This window comes from Plectropomus leopardus, chromosome 8 (assembly GCF_026936395.1).
Source record: "Plectropomus leopardus strain MGB_pleo_1.0 chromosome 8, ASM2693639v1, whole genome shotgun sequence".
Classification (NCBI taxonomy): Eukaryota; Metazoa; Chordata; class Actinopteri; order Perciformes; family Serranidae; genus Plectropomus; species Plectropomus leopardus.
In genome coordinates, this window is record NC_142183.1 from 25488456 (window position 1) to 25507924 (window position 19469).

The 19469-nt window shown below is 38.7% G+C and overlaps 1 protein-coding gene and 1 long non-coding RNA gene across 3 annotated transcripts in view; both read left to right on the forward strand.

The window, feature by feature from the left end:
* The window catches only part of LOC148188949 (uncharacterized), a 74761-nt gene extending 73867 nt beyond the window's left edge, over positions 1-894 (forward strand). Inside the window, exon 4 of the long non-coding RNA XR_015777138.1 lies at positions 65-894. This is a non-coding gene — a long non-coding RNA (uncharacterized LOC148188949). The remainder of the gene's footprint in view (positions 1-64) is intronic.
* Positions 895-2693: 1799 nt separating this feature from the next.
* Positions 2694-19469, forward strand: part of ctnna1 (catenin (cadherin-associated protein), alpha 1) — an 89457-nt gene continuing 72681 nt past the window's right edge. Inside the window, exons 1-6 of one of the 2 annotated variants that reach the window (XM_042493563.2) lie at positions 2694-2850; positions 4865-4982; positions 5289-5484; positions 13363-13529; positions 14223-14342; positions 16111-16380. In XM_042493563.2, the coding sequence (XP_042349497.1) occupies positions 4878-4982; positions 5289-5484; positions 13363-13529; positions 14223-14342; positions 16111-16380 (858 nt within the window). In that variant the 5' untranslated portion in view covers positions 2694-2850; positions 4865-4877. Of the gene's footprint in view, positions 3061-4864; positions 4983-5288; positions 5485-13362; positions 13530-14222; positions 14343-16110; positions 16381-19469 lie in introns of both variants that reach the window. The other variant, XM_042493562.2, reaches the window with a different exon arrangement.

Below are 19469 nucleotides of genomic sequence, written 5' to 3' on the forward strand. Positions count from 1 at the left end.
TCCTCTTAATGAGAAGGAATTATTTATAGCATGCTGTGCTCTTATCATTTGTCGGGCCCAACAGGTACAAAAAGATTGAAGTTCAAGGACACCCCAAACTTGTCCTCCCAGCAAGCTGTTACTTGGACAAACATTCATCATTCAAGCACGCAACTGCACCACATCTAATCCCTCTTCACTACAGAGTATTAATTGGATAAACAAATCTCTGCAACACTACGTAAGTGGCAGTTCCTTCTGTGTCTGACTGAAATTAATATTACACACAAGATAGTTCACTGATATATCTCCGTTTGCAGGAATTTAATATGCCTATTTAATGCATGACCCTTCAGTTTCGGCATGGTCAAAACTCTATGGAGAAAACAATTACTTGGCAAATTATTATTGCACAAAAAACATATTCAGGAGTGTCTTTCTGGAAGATAATTATATTCTGAGGCCTTCATTAAGAGCTTTGTGAGTGCATTTGTAAGCTCATTCTCTTCAGGACTGTAATTCATGCTGCACTGGTGCAGCTTCTTAATTAACACCTACTCCAGCCAACAAATAGAAGTGTGTTAGTTGTACTTGCCTGCAGAACAAAACACCATTGTTGTTTGTAATGTTCTTTGTGGCTACCTTCTTGAATTGCAGATGACTGTCTCCTCTTTTCTGCTGTATTTTTCTGGACGTATATAATTGGAGTTACGACCTATCAGCTTGCATTGCTTTTTCATATTTGATTACATATTGCTTTTGTAAACACACTTATCTTTTGCCAACGAGGTTTACTGAGCACACACAGCAGTGGAAAAGGTGCTAAAAGGATGCAGGCTGAAAAAACTTAATGACAAAATTACTAACTGTCAGACTCTTTCCAGTGACTTTATATGAGGTAAAATCTATTAGCATGGTACTGCAGTTTAAAGAGGCAGTGTATCCTGTGTGTGTGTGTGTGTGTGTGTGTGTGTGTGTGTGTGTGTGTGTGTGTGTGTGTAAGGTGAAAAAGTGAGGCGGGAGGGGTGGCACCTGGTCTCCTCAGATAATCTATTTATGGCTTTCACACTTCATTAGGCCCGAACCAAAATACTTGGCTCTTGAATATGTTTATCAAATATCCCAATGTTATCAGTCACAGCTGCAACAAACCATAAAAGTGTGACATCTGCATACTGATCACAGCTTATATAGTTTTTCTTGACCTTGAAATTGTAAAATGTGTGACATCTGCAAGCCATCTCCAGCTATTTGAATAAAAAGTCGCTTCCGAAATGTCAGGCACTGCTGTAGATAGATGTTTATTATATATTAATAAAATATGAGAAACCCAAGCTACAGCCTGCTCATTGTGCATGTGCACCTGATGCTGTGTCGGGTGACTTGACACTGTCTTCCTCGGGGGTCTTCTGCTGAATTTGTTTGCCCAGCATTTGAACCCAGTGACTTATAAAACAAACATAATCTTAGTTAATCATTAGTATGGGATGTGTGCAATAGTAAATTATTTCTGGGACACTGCTCTATATTTTATTAAAATATTAAAGATAAACAAACAGAGGGAACAGAGTGAGCCATATGGTAGCAATGAAGATAGACTGCAAACTACTAAATAAATAGTTTTAAAATCTGGAAACATCAGAGACTTTGACAGACCCCTTTAGACTGTAAATAGACAAACAAGAAAGTAAGGTAACTTTCAAAATGATGCATCTCTGCCTTTACAAAATATGATACATATTCTGTCAAATAACTGCATGTAGAGCAAAAATACTTTGAAGATTACAGTCACTTGTGATTTGAACAATTTAGTAATGGTAAAAAAGTGGGATTTTCCACAAGGGGATACATATCGCTCGAGAATGAAATCCTGAATCTAAATCATTTTTTATTGTAGTGAACAAAAAAAGAATATGCTGTGTTATGGGGTTTAGAGCATATTATGTATGATCCCATTATTCCAAGGCTGGAATAATGGGATCAGTTTTTGATTAATTTGGGTTGCGGGTTTTGACACGGTACAGCCGGACAGTATTAGAAAACTGAAGAGAAGTGACAAAGGCTCAATTAAATTCTTACAACAGAGGAGAATTGAAATCCCTCAGGGGCAGTTTGTTATTTATGAGAGATAAGGGGGGTTGCGAAACATGGAAGGCACTTTAAATTGTTTTTTAAGCACTGGGGAGAGTTATGTTTTTGATTTGGCATAGGAGACCCAGTAAACATGTCAAGAAAACATAACTTGCAGATATCCTAACTTCATCATTGGCAAAATCCTCTTTGCCGTGATCGAGTAAAGTCAGACTAACTTGGTTTACTGAGGTTGCTAACACTTGAAAGGAAAAAAGTAATTTCACCTGTCACGTCGTAGCAAGTAGCAACAACTTCATAAAATTAAGTAAATACAGTTTTTTTTTCACTTTACATATAAAATAAACATAAATTAACATGTATAGTTATATTTACTTTATTTTTTCAGGGTTTCTAAGATGATTTTAGGTAAGATCAACATGTCAGATTTTAACTTCATGCTCTTTCATGATGATCTCATCCCAGAGTTTGACAACCCTGATGACTTGTTCCTTCTTCAGAAAGCAGACTCTTAGGAAGGTTAAACTGTTGCCCCACAGCCTGGCCTGGTGGTAGCTACACTGGATTTATGTAAGCAGTAATTAATCCATATATGGACACATACAGTCAGCGCCACGCCCAAAACACCTCCTTGTTTTGTGGACTTGCTGTGTCCTGTGGTCGCCCTGCCCCGCTGCCAGGAAGTTCAGGAACTCGGTCACCGCCCCAGCCCCCCTCTGCCTCATCCATTGTTGGGCAATAGTCTGCGCCATCGAAACAATCTTAACCGAAACTTTTCAGGTAACTAACCGCCGAACATCATTTCAAGCCACTCTTTAGCTTAACTTTCTCTGTTTACTTCAATACGAAGTACCGTGTGAGGTTAGGAGGACAACTAAACTGAGTCAGCGAGGGGAGGAAAGGGAGTAAAACTTTTGAAGCAAGGAACTCCGTAATTCCCATTCCTCCATTTTGAACTTTTAAACTTCAGTTTTCTAGCGGATTGTTTCGGTAAGTTTACAATATTTCCTTACTACTCTATTTATGCCGCGGAATAGTTAGTCGGACAGCGCTTTAAAACGAGGGTTAAAGTTTCGCAGTAAGTTTGGCAGCATTAAAGTGGGCTTGTGGAGCTAGCGCTGATGTTTGTTGTGTCGGTTAGCATTAGCATTAGCAAGGTGCAGTGTTTGGCACACTGTACGTTAGCAGGTAACGTTAACACACCGTACGTTAAGCTTAACTAGCTCTAGTGTTGAGGATGGCCGATTACAAAGAAAACGGCTATCGAAAATAGGTTAATTTGATCATCACCGGTTGTAAAGCACGCACAGTCGCATACTTAACTTGCTACAGTGCTGATGAATGTTGATTTAGCCGGGTAAAATCAACGTTAACGTAGGTAAAGTTAGCAACAACAGGTGCAACTTAAGCTACTTATCATTCGTAATAGCGCCTAGCTAGCGTTAGGTGTCCGACACACCCTTTAGCTCCTCCACTAGTAATAAGTGCTAGTTTAAACGTATTATTCTTTCAATACGGGCTTTAGTTCTTTGAAAAAGCCATTTTGATTATTACAAAACACAGTCTTGCTGATATCTCTTAGGCCAAAAGGTTTAATGTGAGTTTGCCGAGAGTTTAAAGGGTAATTTCATCAAAATCATAGGCGTCTACTCCTAGTGGTATCTAGCCTTGCAGATAGTTTTAGTTTCAGTTGACCAGATTTTGAGATATTTGTCTCTGATACTTTTTCTGCCACACCCATACTGAGGGAGTGAGCGTATTTTCACATGCGCTGTCACAGTGACTTGAAATAAAAACAGTTTTAATGTAACTACTTCCCAGACATTGTCCACACCTCAGCAAACGGCACCAAAACTATCTGCATGGTGAGATTCTGCTGGGATCACACATTTAGTGATGTATTATACATATTATGTATATTGAATGACCATTTTGAATTATAGTGGATGAGAAGTCTTACAGTGGTTGAGAAGTAATTGTAGAGCGAAGGTCTTTTGAGTAGTTAGAAAGTGCGTTAAGATTTTTGTTCATGATAAAATGAGTTACAACTGCTTCAGGCAATCTGCATCCATCCATACTGGCTGGCTTTTTTAGATTAAAAGTTAAAAAGGGGCCATAGATCATAACAAATGTACCCCCATCCAAATGCAAACATTAGTCAGGATTTTGAGGCAAAATTGAAAGCACACCCACCTCATAAATAATGGTTCAATATAACATTTAGGGAGTCATCATTCACATGACCTTGTGGTGTTGTTAATATTTTAGCCTCTTTGTTAACATTGTAGGCTAAGGGCTATCTATGGCATTCTTCTCATAATGCAGCTGACCAACTTTTCAGTTGAGGCCCCTCAGCCCTCAGGGCCCGCTGATTATCCCTGCTCCTCCATGTTAGATAGCTAATCAATGGAGTTGCAGTCGCTGCCTGAAAAGAGAAATCGAAATTGGGCCACAGTGCTACTGTGGTCTGCCTTTGGCAGTCATTCTGCGAGGGATGGAGCATTGCTGGCTCAAAGAAATACCTTAATATTTTGACCATTGTACCAAGTTTTAGAGACTAGGCTGAAAATCATAAAGAAACTTTAATTTAGCAAGAAAATGTTTCATTTTTCTTGGCAAACTAGAAATCTGTCCTCTATAACATACAGCTAAAATAATCTCAGATGGATGTAGATATTCAATGTTTTGGAAGCAGTATAAATTGTTTTTTATTGTTGCATCTAAAGAATGAGATTGACTCAGCCCTGGTGATCTGTTTCCGTGTTTTTTTTTCTGTCATTTTCTTTATCCCTAGATTTCCAGACACCATGACAAACATCAACACAGCTAACATCAACTTTAAGTGGGACCCAAAAAGTCTGGAGATCCGTACTCTGGCAGTGGAGAGGCTGCTGGAGCCCCTGGTCACCCAGGTAATGTAATCACAGTGTGCATTTTTATTTAGAATAATAGGACAAGGTCACATAACTCATAGGTGGCATGGATTCAGACTCTTGGTTACAAAAATCCTTTAAAATACCATCATTTAAATGTTTATATTAAATGAATTTTAAAAAAATGCTAATTTGAAGAGAAGAAATTACAAGCATTTGCTGTCAATGATATTGCAGTGCTACTGTTTTCTAAGTCAAAAGAGCTGTTGGCAAAACTTCAGTCTGTCAAATACCTCTGAGATCCCGAAGCAGCATCTTCTGAACTATTTTGTATCCCTGCCATAGGTCACCACTTTGGTAAACTCCAGCAACAAAGGCCCGTCTAACAAGAAGAAAGGACGCTCCAAGAAGGCTCATGTTTTGGCGGCATCTGTGGAGACTGCCACCCAGAACTTTCTGGAGAAAGGAGAAAAGATCGCAAAGGAAAGTCAGTTCCTTAAGGATGAGCTGACTGCTGCCGTGGAAGATGTCCGCAAGCAAGGTATATTGAAAATACATACTGCAACAGCGTGTGGCTTCTGGCTTGCACAGAGTGCTTCTTAAGATAGGAGGGATGATAAATAAACCATAAGCTATGTACATATCATCTGCCCCTGTGGAAGACCTTGAAATAAGAATATGCTCTGAGCCTGATAGATTTCCTTTCGCTATGGGGTATTCAGAGAAACCCATTAATAGAGCCTTTTCATTTCAGCATGGAGACGGTTCACTTTCATATCAGCCTATACATTGTCATTACCTTGTCTTCTAGCAGGATCCAATTTAACCCTGTTTCCCCTCAGACCTGTGTTCTTGTGGCCCAGGTTAAGGTTGCTCAGAAGGCATTTGCACTTGAACATCACAAACCTCAATCCTTTCAGTCTTTACTGTTATGTAATGTTTCCCCTCTTCTTTGTTTTGTGTTTTTGTATGACAAAAAGTGAGAGATCGTTAATAGTAGATGTAGGTTTAAATCATTAGAGAGAGATAAGGGCGATTATGAGGAGTATTGATTTATCATTTGCGTTGCTTCCTGTGTTCCTTCAGTTTGGACATTTTGGTTTGATGTGACTTGTAGAACAAGGTGCCTTACTTCCCTATCTACTACAATCTACGACTGATACAGGAAGAGAGTATATTGTATGTAGAGCAAAACCAAAACACGTCTAAGTCATTACAAGATGATTGCATCATTCTTGTACAGAAATCTGTTGTTTAATCAAGTATCGCTAAGGATTGAAACAATAGAGAAATGAGGTTAAGTTCTCAGTTAACATGTTTTACGAGTTTTATTCTGATCTAATGTATAATGTATGACGCACAACATCAAAAAATCACCTGCAATTGAGGATCATATTCTTTGATTTAAATCATGTTGTCTATCACTATAGTAGTGCCTTCACCCTTTTGTTTGAGCGGCGTCTGACCTTTAACAGACCTTTGTCAGGAGTAGGAGGGCATGTCAGCTTGATGTACTTGTGTTATCTCGTTCAAACAAATGGCAAAAATGGATCCTTCATGGATCTTTGTGTCAGTCTGGAAGACATATTAGTTTGTAGACCCTGCAGCTAAATTTGTCTATCATGATGACGACAAAGTCAAAAGTGAATCGTCACACACTATGGGGTTTGTCTTATCTATGAAGATTATTGAGCGAGCGTGATGATGGTAGAGATTTGTCTGGCATTCTGCGTATGAGGTTATCTGCAGGGTTTCTTAGTGGAGTAGCATCTTGAGCATCTCGAGACTAAAATCTACCATCAACTCATCAGCCAATTACCCAATTAAATTACCATTTGGCTTGCGATAGCAGATTCCATCATCTAACAATCACACTTGCAAGTCTCATTTATTCCTCTCTGCTCTGGATATCGGACTGTCTTCTGACATGGTAGCAGACCACTGAGACCAGGGAGCTATGACTTGAGGGTGGCTGTTATCACCTTGTGAAGCGACATCTGTGTCACTGTGTCTTTTCTCCCCAAATGCCCAGCGAGTTAGATGTCCCCCGCTCGAGCTCCGCTCTGAGTAGTTGGGAGGTAGATGACATGTCGCTAGATAGCCTGCGCAGTGCTCAGTGCCCAGGAATGTTACTGTAGTTGTGGTAAGCTGTCACTGGGCTGGAATTCACTGACTGTTGTTAGCTGGTGCCTAGGCCTGGCTGTCAGCTATGCCATGCTGCTCAGTGGAGCGTGCTTAGACTGATAATACGGCTATTGAGTAGAGTAACACCCCCCACCCCCTGGATTCAGAAAGCATTTTCCACCCAGCTGTGGCTTACCAGCTGTTTAAATGGGAGAAAAATGTCTGACATGATTATTATGAATTTACATACAAAGCATGTTGAGATGGCTAGTATACCAAGTTTTTCTTACTCAAATCATTTGAAATTAATGGACTTAATGTTGTTTCTCCACCCAACATATTCTTTGAATATTTTCAATCCTATATTATGTACCATATACTTCAACGAAATCAGAGGAGATTTCTCTCCCCCTTTTCAAGACTTTCTCTTAATGCAGTCCGTCCTGTCTGCTCTTGTCCTTGTTCTCTCTGTCTTGCCCTTCCCTCCCTGTCTGTGTCTTTGTTGTCCTGCTGTTTGGCGGGCTTATTGTGTGATATACATTTTAATCATTTCATCATGCACTTGGTGGGCCGCAGGTAAGCGTTAGATGGATGGAAGTTTATTAAAGGAGCACTGATCACTATCTGCCCCCTGAAAATGGCCTTATTGATTTTGTTCACGGGGGGAATAACAGCCTTAAGGTGTGGACTGTGTTTGATGTCCGTGTTGTCCATCATTTGCACAAACTGCTTTAGCTCTTTGTTGAGGTAAAATGTTCAGAATCTCTGTGAGATCTCTGTTCCATAGGTTTGATAGTGCAACCTTTTTCCTTCTTGAAATCTTGACTGGATTTACAGGTTAATTGCAAAATGCCCATTTGGAAATAGAATTTCTTTACAGGAATTGTAATGGAACAAATACAACTTTTAGAGTCAGTCAGTTGTTAAAGTAATTGAACCTCAGTGTCTCAATGTGAATATTTGATGCTTTACTCATTTTTTGGTACCCAGATTTAGCTGCGGAGTGAGTGCTCTTTAATTTCATGCTACTCTTTGATACATGGAGATGCAGGCATGCAAGCAGTGGCACAGAGGAGGAGAGAGGAAAGACCTACACGGAAGTGGTACATTTTCAGCTCACAGCAACTCAGTGCGATACAGTCATCAGCTTTTGTTTGTTATCTAGTGTCTGCAAAATATGTTGTTGCACATTTGCGACAGTTTGTTAGCGCAGTAAGCTTGCGTACTAGATTACGTGAATGGTGCTGTCACACCACAGAGCCTGTTCAAACTGTGTATGGAAAATTAAATGACTGTTGAACAGCTAAATTTGAGGCACAGCCATATTTCCAGCTGTTCTACTATTTACAGAGTTAAACCCTGAAATATAGATTCAGAAATAGAAAAATAGAAATCTGAAGCAAACATTACAGGAATAAAGTAAGGAAAGATTATTATACCGTGCAATTAATGAGAACTCAGATTGATACCATGATACTGTACACAAAAGTATCTTATCAAATGATTTAAATCAACTATGAAAATTGCATTTTACTAGATAACTGCAAAGCATCTCAAAGTCTACGAGTTGATTAATATCATGACATTGTGATGTCCTGAGTTTTCAAATCTTGTCATCCATAGATGATGTAAAATGCAACACTGCAATTGCAAATGTTTTTCTCTGGTTGGTAGGACTGCTTGCACACATCGAAACCTCTGATTGTTGAGTAAGTGATTGTAGACCTTTAGTAAGTAATTGATGAAATGTGCATTTATTGAACTGAAAGTGCTGGTGGGCATACATGATGCTGGCGTTAGCAGAGGTTGGGGGACGTGTGTACTAGCACACCAAGCAACATTTATCAGGGTTTCTCACAGGTTGTCAGTTTACTTTCCCCAACGAGGGGGGCTGCTTGCTTGTTATTGATGTTTCATTTACTGAGTAGCTTTTTTTTTCTGACACTGAAGTCTCTCAGTCCAGTCAAGCTTGTAAACATTGGGACATTAGCTTACACTTATTCCTGATTGGTGGAGTTGCATTTTATACAGTCTCCAGCTACTGCTACTGATTTGGAGTACTCGAATGGGCACATATTTGATGTGTCAAACAATAAGTCTTGATTGTAACTGAAGGCTTTAGTACCAGTGACCATTTTTTGCAACATAGTGCTAGTAATTCATACATAAGAGGTTAAAAACTATAATTAAATTTCTTCACCTGTATGAATTTTTATTCATTGCATAATCACGTCCACTGTTGGATACACAAAATAAGTCACGATACTTGACAAGTAATGAAGAACTAACATGAAAGTCCATATTGCTGCTACTGTAGTTGCAAGGTGATTATTCAATATATCATGATTTTTCAGTCTTCTTTTTTTTCTTTCGCAGAGTTTGATGAGAAGATTTACAACACTTAAGTGAGGAGCTGGAAGCAAATAGCCTAGCATAAAGATCGGAAGCATGGGATTACTAGAATGGCTTGATCCTAATTTTCTCTTGAAAGTTAAAGGAATACGTCACCTGCAAAATGACTTTTTGTATATCTGATTCACTGTGTGTTTCAACTTGCAAAGAAAACATTTTTTTTTTCTGGCATGCCTCCACAGTAAACAAAAAATCCAAAAAGGTGAACATTCTTCATGTATTGAAGTAAATGGGGACCACGTTTAACAAAAGCAAAATTATGTCAAAACATCTCTTTACAAGCTCTCATGCAAGTTGTGCAGTAAAATTCAATTCTTATTTATCCAGTCATGTGCCCAGTCCTTCCCAATCATGTGCATTTTTGCAAAAACATAACGACTCAAAACAAGTCAGTCCAAACAGTGCAAGCAGGGCTGATCAGCATGTCCAGACAAGCACACGTGTTTGAATTTGCTCAAGTGGAGCTCACACACAGCTGCATGCTCAGGTCAGGGTGTGCTACTGTAGGCAGAAGTGTCAAAATTGTAATGTTTTACCAAAAATACATGATTTGGAAGCACTGAGCATATGACTGGATAAATGTGACTTGAATTATACTTAAAGAGTTGTGTGAGAGTTTGTAAAAGAATGTTTTGATATAGTTTTGCTGTTGTTAAAAGCAGCCCCCAATGAACTCAGTTTCATGAAGAATTATCCTTTTGCAGGTGAAGCATTCTTTTAAGAGCAAATTTATAAACTTGGTTGGACTACAGTCATCAAAATAAAACATTCAAATGACAAATCCCAATTTGCAAAGCAAATGCTGAAATTCAGATCAATTTAACATTTCTGAGAGGCAGCATGAAGCAAGTCATGTCTGCATTAATGCAGGCTGCATCAATGCAAGTCAGCGGATAGATCTGAACATAGACAAACAAAGGCAAATGTGCTGTAGATGATGCAAATTATGCTCAAGTTGAAACTGTTTCTACTCGAGTGTAACTATGTAGTTATTCTGAGTTCTATGACTCAGTGAATGTTGAGACATGGGGGCAGAAATGAGATGTTCTAAAGGAAAAAAACAAACTGAAGTTCCTGATGAATTTGGGAATCAATCTTTCTGAGCTGTCACACATACAGTCGCCTTTTGTTCTCACAGCAAGCATTATTTGGGGGGGGGGACTCATCCATTGACTGCTTGTGGCCAGACCACAAAAAACATATTCCAGAGCTCAAAGCCATGAAGTCACTTAACGTTGTATCTAAATACGGCTTCCTGGTTATCTTGGAATGATAGCGTACACTGACACTTTGACGGCACTCAGCTCTTACACTGTAATGTTCTCATAGCCAGTTCATAAGATTGAGATGATATTGCGTTCCACCCCTCATGTGCCTTCTTGCTTTATGAAATACCATGCTGCAGTATTTGTTTCATCCCTGCTAACATATTTTTGTCTTTGAAATAATAATGTCTAATAATAATTTTCTAAGCTGCCTACCCTGTTTAGGCTGTGGTAACTGGAGTCAATCCAGGTACACTTTTGGTAAAAAGGGAAGTACATCCTCTAACATAGCACATCTATTTACGTAGTATTGCCAAAAGAGAAGAGCTGCTCTATGTGCATGATTGTCAAACAGAAAGTATTAACAAGATGAAAACAACTGATGAGAATGAATGGTTGCTAAATAGTTTTCAGTTGTCTTAAATTTCCAGAGCACATCTCATCGCTGTAAGAAAATAATTCGTGTTACAGCTTGTCATATATATTTTTGTCTCTGTACCAGAGCTGTATCAAATCATAGGAAAGCGGACAAAATAAGTACTTGTCTCTTTTCTGGCTTTGGATCTCCAATACATACATGGCAGTTTTAAGGCATTTTTTGGAGTTTGAATTTGTCTGTGTCTCCACTGAAATAAACTACTTACAGATTTACTGTCTTGTTCATAATGTGAGCTTACAAAGTCTATTTGTGTGCCCAGTCAACTGTGCAGGCCCATCCAATGTAGGACAAAGCACGGTGCTGGACAAACCAGACAGTGAGCCCTTTGTCGTGGCTTTGACCTCTTTTCTTTTTTTTAGAGGGCTGTGTGTGCATGTCTGCGTGCAAGCAGAAATCATTAATGGACATTGAAGAGGTGTGTGTGTCTTTGTGTCTCTGTGTGACACGTGCTGACCCTAAGCAGGCAGGGAAAATGCGTCAGACTGTTGCTTTCCTCCTGCACACTCCTCTTTATCTCTGAAGACTTCTAATGCAAGTAGCTTGTAGCCTGGAACAGGCTGTCTGCTCTCAGATGTAGACTACTACTACTGCTAATACTGTAGGCTAAAAATACCACTGCTACAACTATTTACAAAACTGTTCCGTACATGAAGAAGTGTCTGATTGAATGGATAACAAAGAAAGGCAGATCATTGCATTGAAAAACAATCATTTTATTTGACTATATATATATATATATATATATATATATATATATATATATATATATATATATATATATATATATATATATATATATATATATATATATATATATTCATATAGTTTGTGTCTCATATTTCCATATCACATCCTGTTTGCTCAGCACATGCCTAAATAAATACAATATTAACTGCTTCATGGTAGGTAGGGTTGGATGATATAGCCTATAAATAATACTGCAATATTTTTTGGCCTACCACAATACTAAACTACTAAATAAACTACAGTTTCACTAAAGCTGAATAAAGTAGCTACTATTATGTAAATAAACTTCTGTTACAATAAAGTAAAATAAAATACTTTATTAGTACTTTATTAGTACTTAGTATTAGTACTTTATTACTAATACATTTAAAGTAGTGTTTTAACAAAATTCTCTGGAATACTATAATTACATTAAATAAATTACTGCTATGATCAAGTTAAACTACTGTTACAATAAAGTTAAATAAACTACTGTTGCAATAAAGCCAAATAAAATACTCTTACACTAAAGTTAACTTAAATACTGCAATTATATTAACTATAGTTCAGTTATAATTAAGTTATTAATCTACTGTTACAATTAAGTTAAAGGAAATACTATTATAGAGTAAAATAAAATACTGTTGCAATAAAGGTTAAAAAAGTATTGTCATAATGAAATAAATCAAAGTGGAACCACTGGTGCTTTTATTTTGAAGCACCTGGCTGGGCTCGGGCTGGAAATGTTTTGCTGTGACTTTGAAGCTTCCGTTCAATAGTTGTTGTAAGCAGTTAGTGAAAAGTTACACTGTGACTGTGGCACCACTGAGGATTTATTCACTGTAAGCTGAAAACAACACAGCAGCTTTTCAGTTCATTTATTTATATTACTTGCTAGTCTTACTGTTGCTCCATGGTTATAAAATATTACTAAATAGTCGTGGTCTGGAGCCCTGCAGATACAAAAACACAAGCGACACATGCTCACACTGTTGCCCAGGAGATAGTGGTCTGGATTGGCAGAGGAGTGTGCGAGACATATCATGTTTGTAAGTCTTTCTTACCTTTTGTATGTGTGTCTGTGAGAGAGAGTGCCATAGTTGAGAGCCAGAGAACCGAACGCCAAAGCAAGTCTCATTCCAGTTGCTTTAAAAATGGCATGACAGTTTACACTTGATGTCCACATTGTAGTCATTTTATACACCCCATGTGGAACAAGACATTGTACATTGAATAAAATCAATAAATCGCCCATCTCTAACAGTAGGATATTTGGTCTGTAATAGTTGCAAAAGATGAAAACACTGCTGCCTTTTCACAGACTACCAGGGATTAAGTACACATATTAGCATTATGAAAGCTTGTTCATAGTGCACTTTTGAACCATGTATTTGAAGTTCAAGTTTAAACCTTGGAGTCACAGCAGATGTTTTGTTTTGTCACTCATTCTCAGGAGAGTCGATGCGTCAAGCTTCTGGAGAATTTGCAGAAGACCCTTGCTCGTCTGTGAAGAGGGGCAATATGGTTCGTGCTGCCAGAGCCCTCCTGTCAGCAGTGACACATCTGCTGGTGCTGGCAGACATGTCTGATGTCTACAAACTTCTACTGCAGCTTAAACTGGTGAGATAGTTACACTCTTCTGCATATTATACATTACAAACAAGCTTAATTATAATTGTAGAAAACCAGATTATTCTACTTAGTAACCAGTGCTGCGAGTTTATATGAGTCGTCTGATGAGAACGTACTTCTGGGTCTAGACTGTTGTGTAGGATGCTTTGACCAAATAGGCCAGATTTGCCAAAATTTCTGTGCTTTTTTTGAACAGAAGAAGGGATGGGTGTCAGTTTGAATGGATGTTGCCTTTTTTTTGTCAGTAACTTATATTTAAAGATTAAAATCATGCTTGAATTTCTCTGGGAAAAAAAACATTTAAATGTGTCAAACAAAAAATGGGTCCTCTTTGAGTCTTTTTTATTTTTGATTGAATTCCAAACTGATATAATTTCAGATGGTTTATCACGTCTCAAAAATTAAGATGACAAGCTACAGCAAATTAAAATCACAGCTCGGTTGATTGCCTTCAGTTAATTGCAGTTTTGCACATTGTTCTTCGAAATGTTGATGTGTTCAGCCCTAGCTCACACCTGGTCATTCTAAATAAGCTAAATAACTATAAATGGCTTGTATTTTATGAGTTATAGCTCAGTATTTTCAGAACTGATCATTCAGTTTATTTAAATTTGCAAACTGGCGGTAAAGAACTGTATTTTTCTCAAGTGATGTCTAACTTTTTCAACCTGCCCAACACAGGTGGAGGAAAATCTTGTGAAAGTGCGTAATGCGGGAACAGAGCAGGACCTTGGGATCCAATATAAGGCCTTGAAACCAGAGGTCGACAAGCTGAACATCATGGCCGCCAAGAGACAGCAGGTAATGTACAGTAAGCAAAAAAGAGAGACAGGGTCAGACTGTGGGAGCAGAGGAGTCTGGTGGATTTAATTGGGTTGGGAGGTTATTGGGCACCTGAATGGATGTTAGTGGTCTTGGCACTTAAAACAAAACATGCTCTTCAACCCACGTAGCAGTAACGGCAAGTGAAACATTGACAGAGAGTAAGCGAGGAGAGTGCCTCACGCTTTAGCTGGACGATTAGATGCAGTAAGCATGAACAATCTTCTTATTACCAATTGCAGTGAAGTGGGCTGAGAGTGCAAAAAAAGAGCATAAAGACCTGACTCTAAATGTGACAAAACCAATTTCCTTGTGATGAGAAATGGCACATCGTTTTTTCTCCACTATGATAAGTGGCAGTCAACAGTAAAGCACATTTCATGATGCCTTTTCCAGATGAAATGACTTCATAAGCTTCTTGGTGCAGATCCAGGAGATGCACACACCTGCTAATTACTGGAAAAGAAGAAAGCTTGGTGAATGGAGTTTTTATATAGATATACCTTTACATCTCACCGTTATTTTTTAAGATTATCATCGAGCTAAGTGCAAACAATACAGTATATATTGTAGAAATATTTTTAAGCTGTCCTTCATGCTGGTTTAGATGTCATGTCTGGGTGTTTAGGTTTTCTATAGGACCACTACAGTAAATAATGGATCACAATTAGGGATTTCTTTATAGTATAAACTTTTAGAAATCATCAAATACAATCAAACTGCAACCTTGTTTGAAAGTAAAAAGGAATGTGAGTCACAAATGTTTGCTTTCTTTCAGTCAAATGCCAACCTACTACACATGCTAATATTATTATGTAAATTAAAGTTGTATGATTAAACGGTTTTAAGTTTCCATATCCTAACACCAACTTTCGCCACTAATTTCGCCCCCTGGCCATATTATATGCAATAGCGTTCCTACAAACTTCAAACACTAATATGTTTATATTAAATATATTTAAAAAATTATATTAAATATGAATATAATATTTTCTTTTTTTCCAGTTGTTACATTACACTGAAAAAAATGACAGGGATGTAATTGCATCAAGTCAAAAAGTTGAGGCAGTGATGAGTAGCGGCTACTAATTTTGCACTTAAGTAGTATCTCACATTGCCTAATCCAACCCATGACTAGACAATTCATGTTTCCTGTATAACTCCCCTTTTAAAATGGAAAACTTGCCAGAATGATCACTGATTATCTTGTGAGGAAATTGCTTTTACTTGTAATTGCGCTTTTTTATGGATAGCAAATATGCTTAACCAAAGTAAATGCAGGAAGTAATGGGGCTTAAAGACTGTGTTTTCTCTTAGAGCATGTCTCAAGCAACAGTGGAAAAAAAGCCCTGGGAGTGTTCCATTTGGAGGGGAGGCTTTCGTTTTGTGTATGCAAGCTGGTTTTTTTATGCCATAAATCTATGCCAGTGATCACTATCTTCTCTCCTCTCTTCTATGAAGATGTATTTGCAATATAATGCTGAGGTCTGAATAGCAACGCATTAATTTGCAAAGGCATATTATAATGGCCTGATTATGACTGTGTTGTGTTACCGCAGGGGACAGAAATAAATCTGGGTCATCCAGAACAAACTCTGTCACACTTAGTGTCTCCATAAGGGCATGACAGGCCCATTTTGAATCTAAAGTACATTACCACCCAGCCCCCTGTAAGTATCCCATCCTCCAATTTAACCCTTTATTCATCTGCATCCTTTTCTGCTTTACTTTCATTTCATTCTGCCAGGAGCTAAAGGACGTCCACCACAAGGACCAAATGGCTGCTGCTCGCGGGGTGCTCCAGAGAAACATCCCCATGCTGTACACAGCGTCTCGTGCCTGCCTGCAGCACCCTGACGTGGCAGCCTACAAGGCTAACCGTGACCTGATCTACAAGCAGCTGCAGCACGCGGTCTCCGGCATCTCCAACGCCGCTCAGGCCACTGCCACTGAGGACTCAGCACTCAGTCAGCCAGCAGGGGGTGGAGAGCTTGCCTATGCCCTCAACAATTTTGATGTAAGTCAAATTAGTGGCTTACAAGTCACAAACCTTTTACCGTTTTTTCACATGTTCAGTCACACATCCACGTATCTGCTAGATTAATACAAATATGAACAACAAAACCATATTTTACCCTACAACAGTATGGCTCAGTTCCAAAGGTACGATTACAATATTTATTAACAAATGAATGGGAGCTTGTTCAGAAAGGTTACAGCTAGGTCAGATTATGAGTGTCTAGAACTAACAAAACTGAATCATAAAATGACCAAAAACCCTTGAAGGGCTTGGGGTCGAGGTGGAAATTAGGACAAGATAAGCGGACAAATTGGGACATGGCTTTGGGGTACATTGAATATGTTCTTGAGTCACTGCTACTTCATTCCTTGATTTGCCTCTATGTCAAATGAAGGAGATTTGCACCGCTCGAGCTTTCAGAAAGCAACATAGTCTAGACTGCACTTATAAATACATCAGGTTAACCACTTCTCCTCTGGTAGTTACTGAGATTTACTCTACTGTTGCTGGGTTGGTTGGCCCTGACGAACACAGCTAGGGCATATTTTATTATTGTTAGAAAGCATGGAAAACTGACACAATATCTTCGGCCCTTATATTGCAAACAAAAGTGGCCCTAATTTTGACATTTAACTCAAGGTACAATTTTAATCTGTTAAAAGCACTTTGCATGTTGCTGTCTAGTCTCTTATATTTTCATTCTTAAAAACTTTCTAAGTCTGAAAGTCAGTTAGTGATATCCATTGTTGGCTCAAACTTTATGCAGCATGTTCCCTAAAATCCTCAGTTGACTCAGATGAACTAGTTTTTAGTTTTTTTATGCCTCTGTGCCTGCGATTATGTTTCCCACTCTCATAAACACAATATCTTAAGAACCTCTTGAACGAACCTCCTCAAATTTGGCAGAAACATTCACTCAATTTTGTAACTGATCAGAGTGGTCAAAGGTCAAGGTCACTGTGACCTTGCATCTGTGCTTTTCTCAAGAACGCATTATTTCAGGAATGCTTTGAAGGAATTTCTTAAAATTCAGCTCAAAAGTCACTCAGACTCAAGGATGGCCTGATTAGAATTTCGTGGTCAAAGGTCACTGTGACCACACAAAACATGTTTTTGGCCATAACTCAAGAATTCATCCACTAATTAACACAATTTCACTTGAATGTCTAATAGAATAAGATGATGAAGTGATGACATTTTATATCCCAAAAGGTCAACGTCACTTTGGCATCATAATGTTGCGCAAAAAACATTTTCTGGCCATTGTTCAACATCATAACATCACATTTGGAGACACTAATGTTTGGTGCCCATCCTGAAACTGTGGTGATATATTAGGTCCTTGGATGTGTGTGAAACATCTATGTTTTAAAATATGATGATTGCTTTGCACCAGCACCCATGTTTGAAGTAGTAACTGTCATGGCTACATATAAGTCTGAACGGACATGATGTAAAATCTAATTGCAACTTGACTGTTTCGCAGAGACATACGACCACAAGGCATGCAACTCAAATTTTCATAGAGATGTTATTGGATTAAAACTGCCCTCAGCTGGATGAAGGACATGCTGCATATTTTTTGGACCATATTCAGTTAAAGAGAGCTGATAATAAGATAAATAAGATAATAAGATAAATAAGAATATAAAACTACAAAGGTATATGAAACGTATGACAAGTCATCATAATATTGACATGAAACAGCATCAAGATAGCAGCTGGATAAAACACTGCGCTAATCATCTTAATGCTGCCTGGGGTGATAAATGCAAAGATGATTAACCTGATATTGTTTATTTTTACTGCTTCTGACTTCCGTCAGACTTGCAAGGCACCTTTTTATTTACAGGAGATTTGTTAATATTCACACAGCTTCCAAAGACATTGAACATATCCACAATGTCAACTTGGCATTAAGGGACAATTTTTTCCATTTTGCCCTCTCCGTCACTAGATGTGTCACTCATCTTGCATTGATCAGCTATTTAGTCATTTAGCAAATAGCAAAGTGTAAATTGATGTGTTAATCCTGCAGTGACATTGTTTACCTATGTGACCAATGCAATCTGCATGCTCATGATTTATGTGCCCATGGCCATATGATGCACTTTTTAATTACCCATGGCCTTTTGAGGACATCTCAAGGTGGTTATTGCAAACCAAGATTTTTCTGTTGGCGGAGCATGGGATGCAAGTTTGTATTTGTTTGGTTTAAACAAGAGGGGAAACTTCCTTTGTAGTTAATGAATGTTTATCATAATTACTTAAAGATAGGATCTCAAGCAATTAACCGGATGCCCTGTTTCACACATGTAATTTGCATTTACATGTGTAATTGTGGATGTTAACAAGATGACTGCTATGATGGCATCTATGTGCCTGTCGCTTTTCAGGCAATGCTGCTCCTATGGGCAATCACAAAATATGTTTGACAATTTAAATTTGTACAGTTTGCCTACATGGGTTTAAAGCAGGCATGTGCAGAAATCTAGAAAAAAATCTTTGCAGAATTCAAAAATACACCCTCCTCCTGCAGCTCTTTTTCCAAACCCCTCCCACCAGATACCACAGGTATATGCACGTTGTTGCCTTGCACAGTTACCCTGTGCTTGCCGGTCGGTCTCCTCCTGTTTATTAGATAACAAATGAGACAATACTTAGCTAGCTAGCCACCTGCCTCACTCCCCACAGCTGGAGATTGTTCCCTTAGGAGGAGAGCAGGCAGCAGCTTGCGAGGTGGACTTTTGGTCGGTGGCTGTAGCAGCTCAAAAACAGTAGGCTGCTTGCCAGCGGCAGCTCCACTAATCTGTGTAATGGCAGCAACAGAAAGTTTACTGATCTGGCAGTGAGTCAGGGCTGTCTGTTCCCTTGAGCTTGGATTTGCGCTGGCTGGATTTGCGCTGGCTGGATTTGCGCTGGCTGGATTTGGCTTGCTGTGTCTGCTAACTGGTGGTCTGTCTTTGGAGCTGCTGCCCACTCTCCTCCTGGGGAGTTGATCTGTAGAGCCAGAAAGTGAGGTGAAGGACACACTGTGATTTGAGGCTCTTGCTAACGTTAGCTACATTAATGTGAACTTGGCTCTG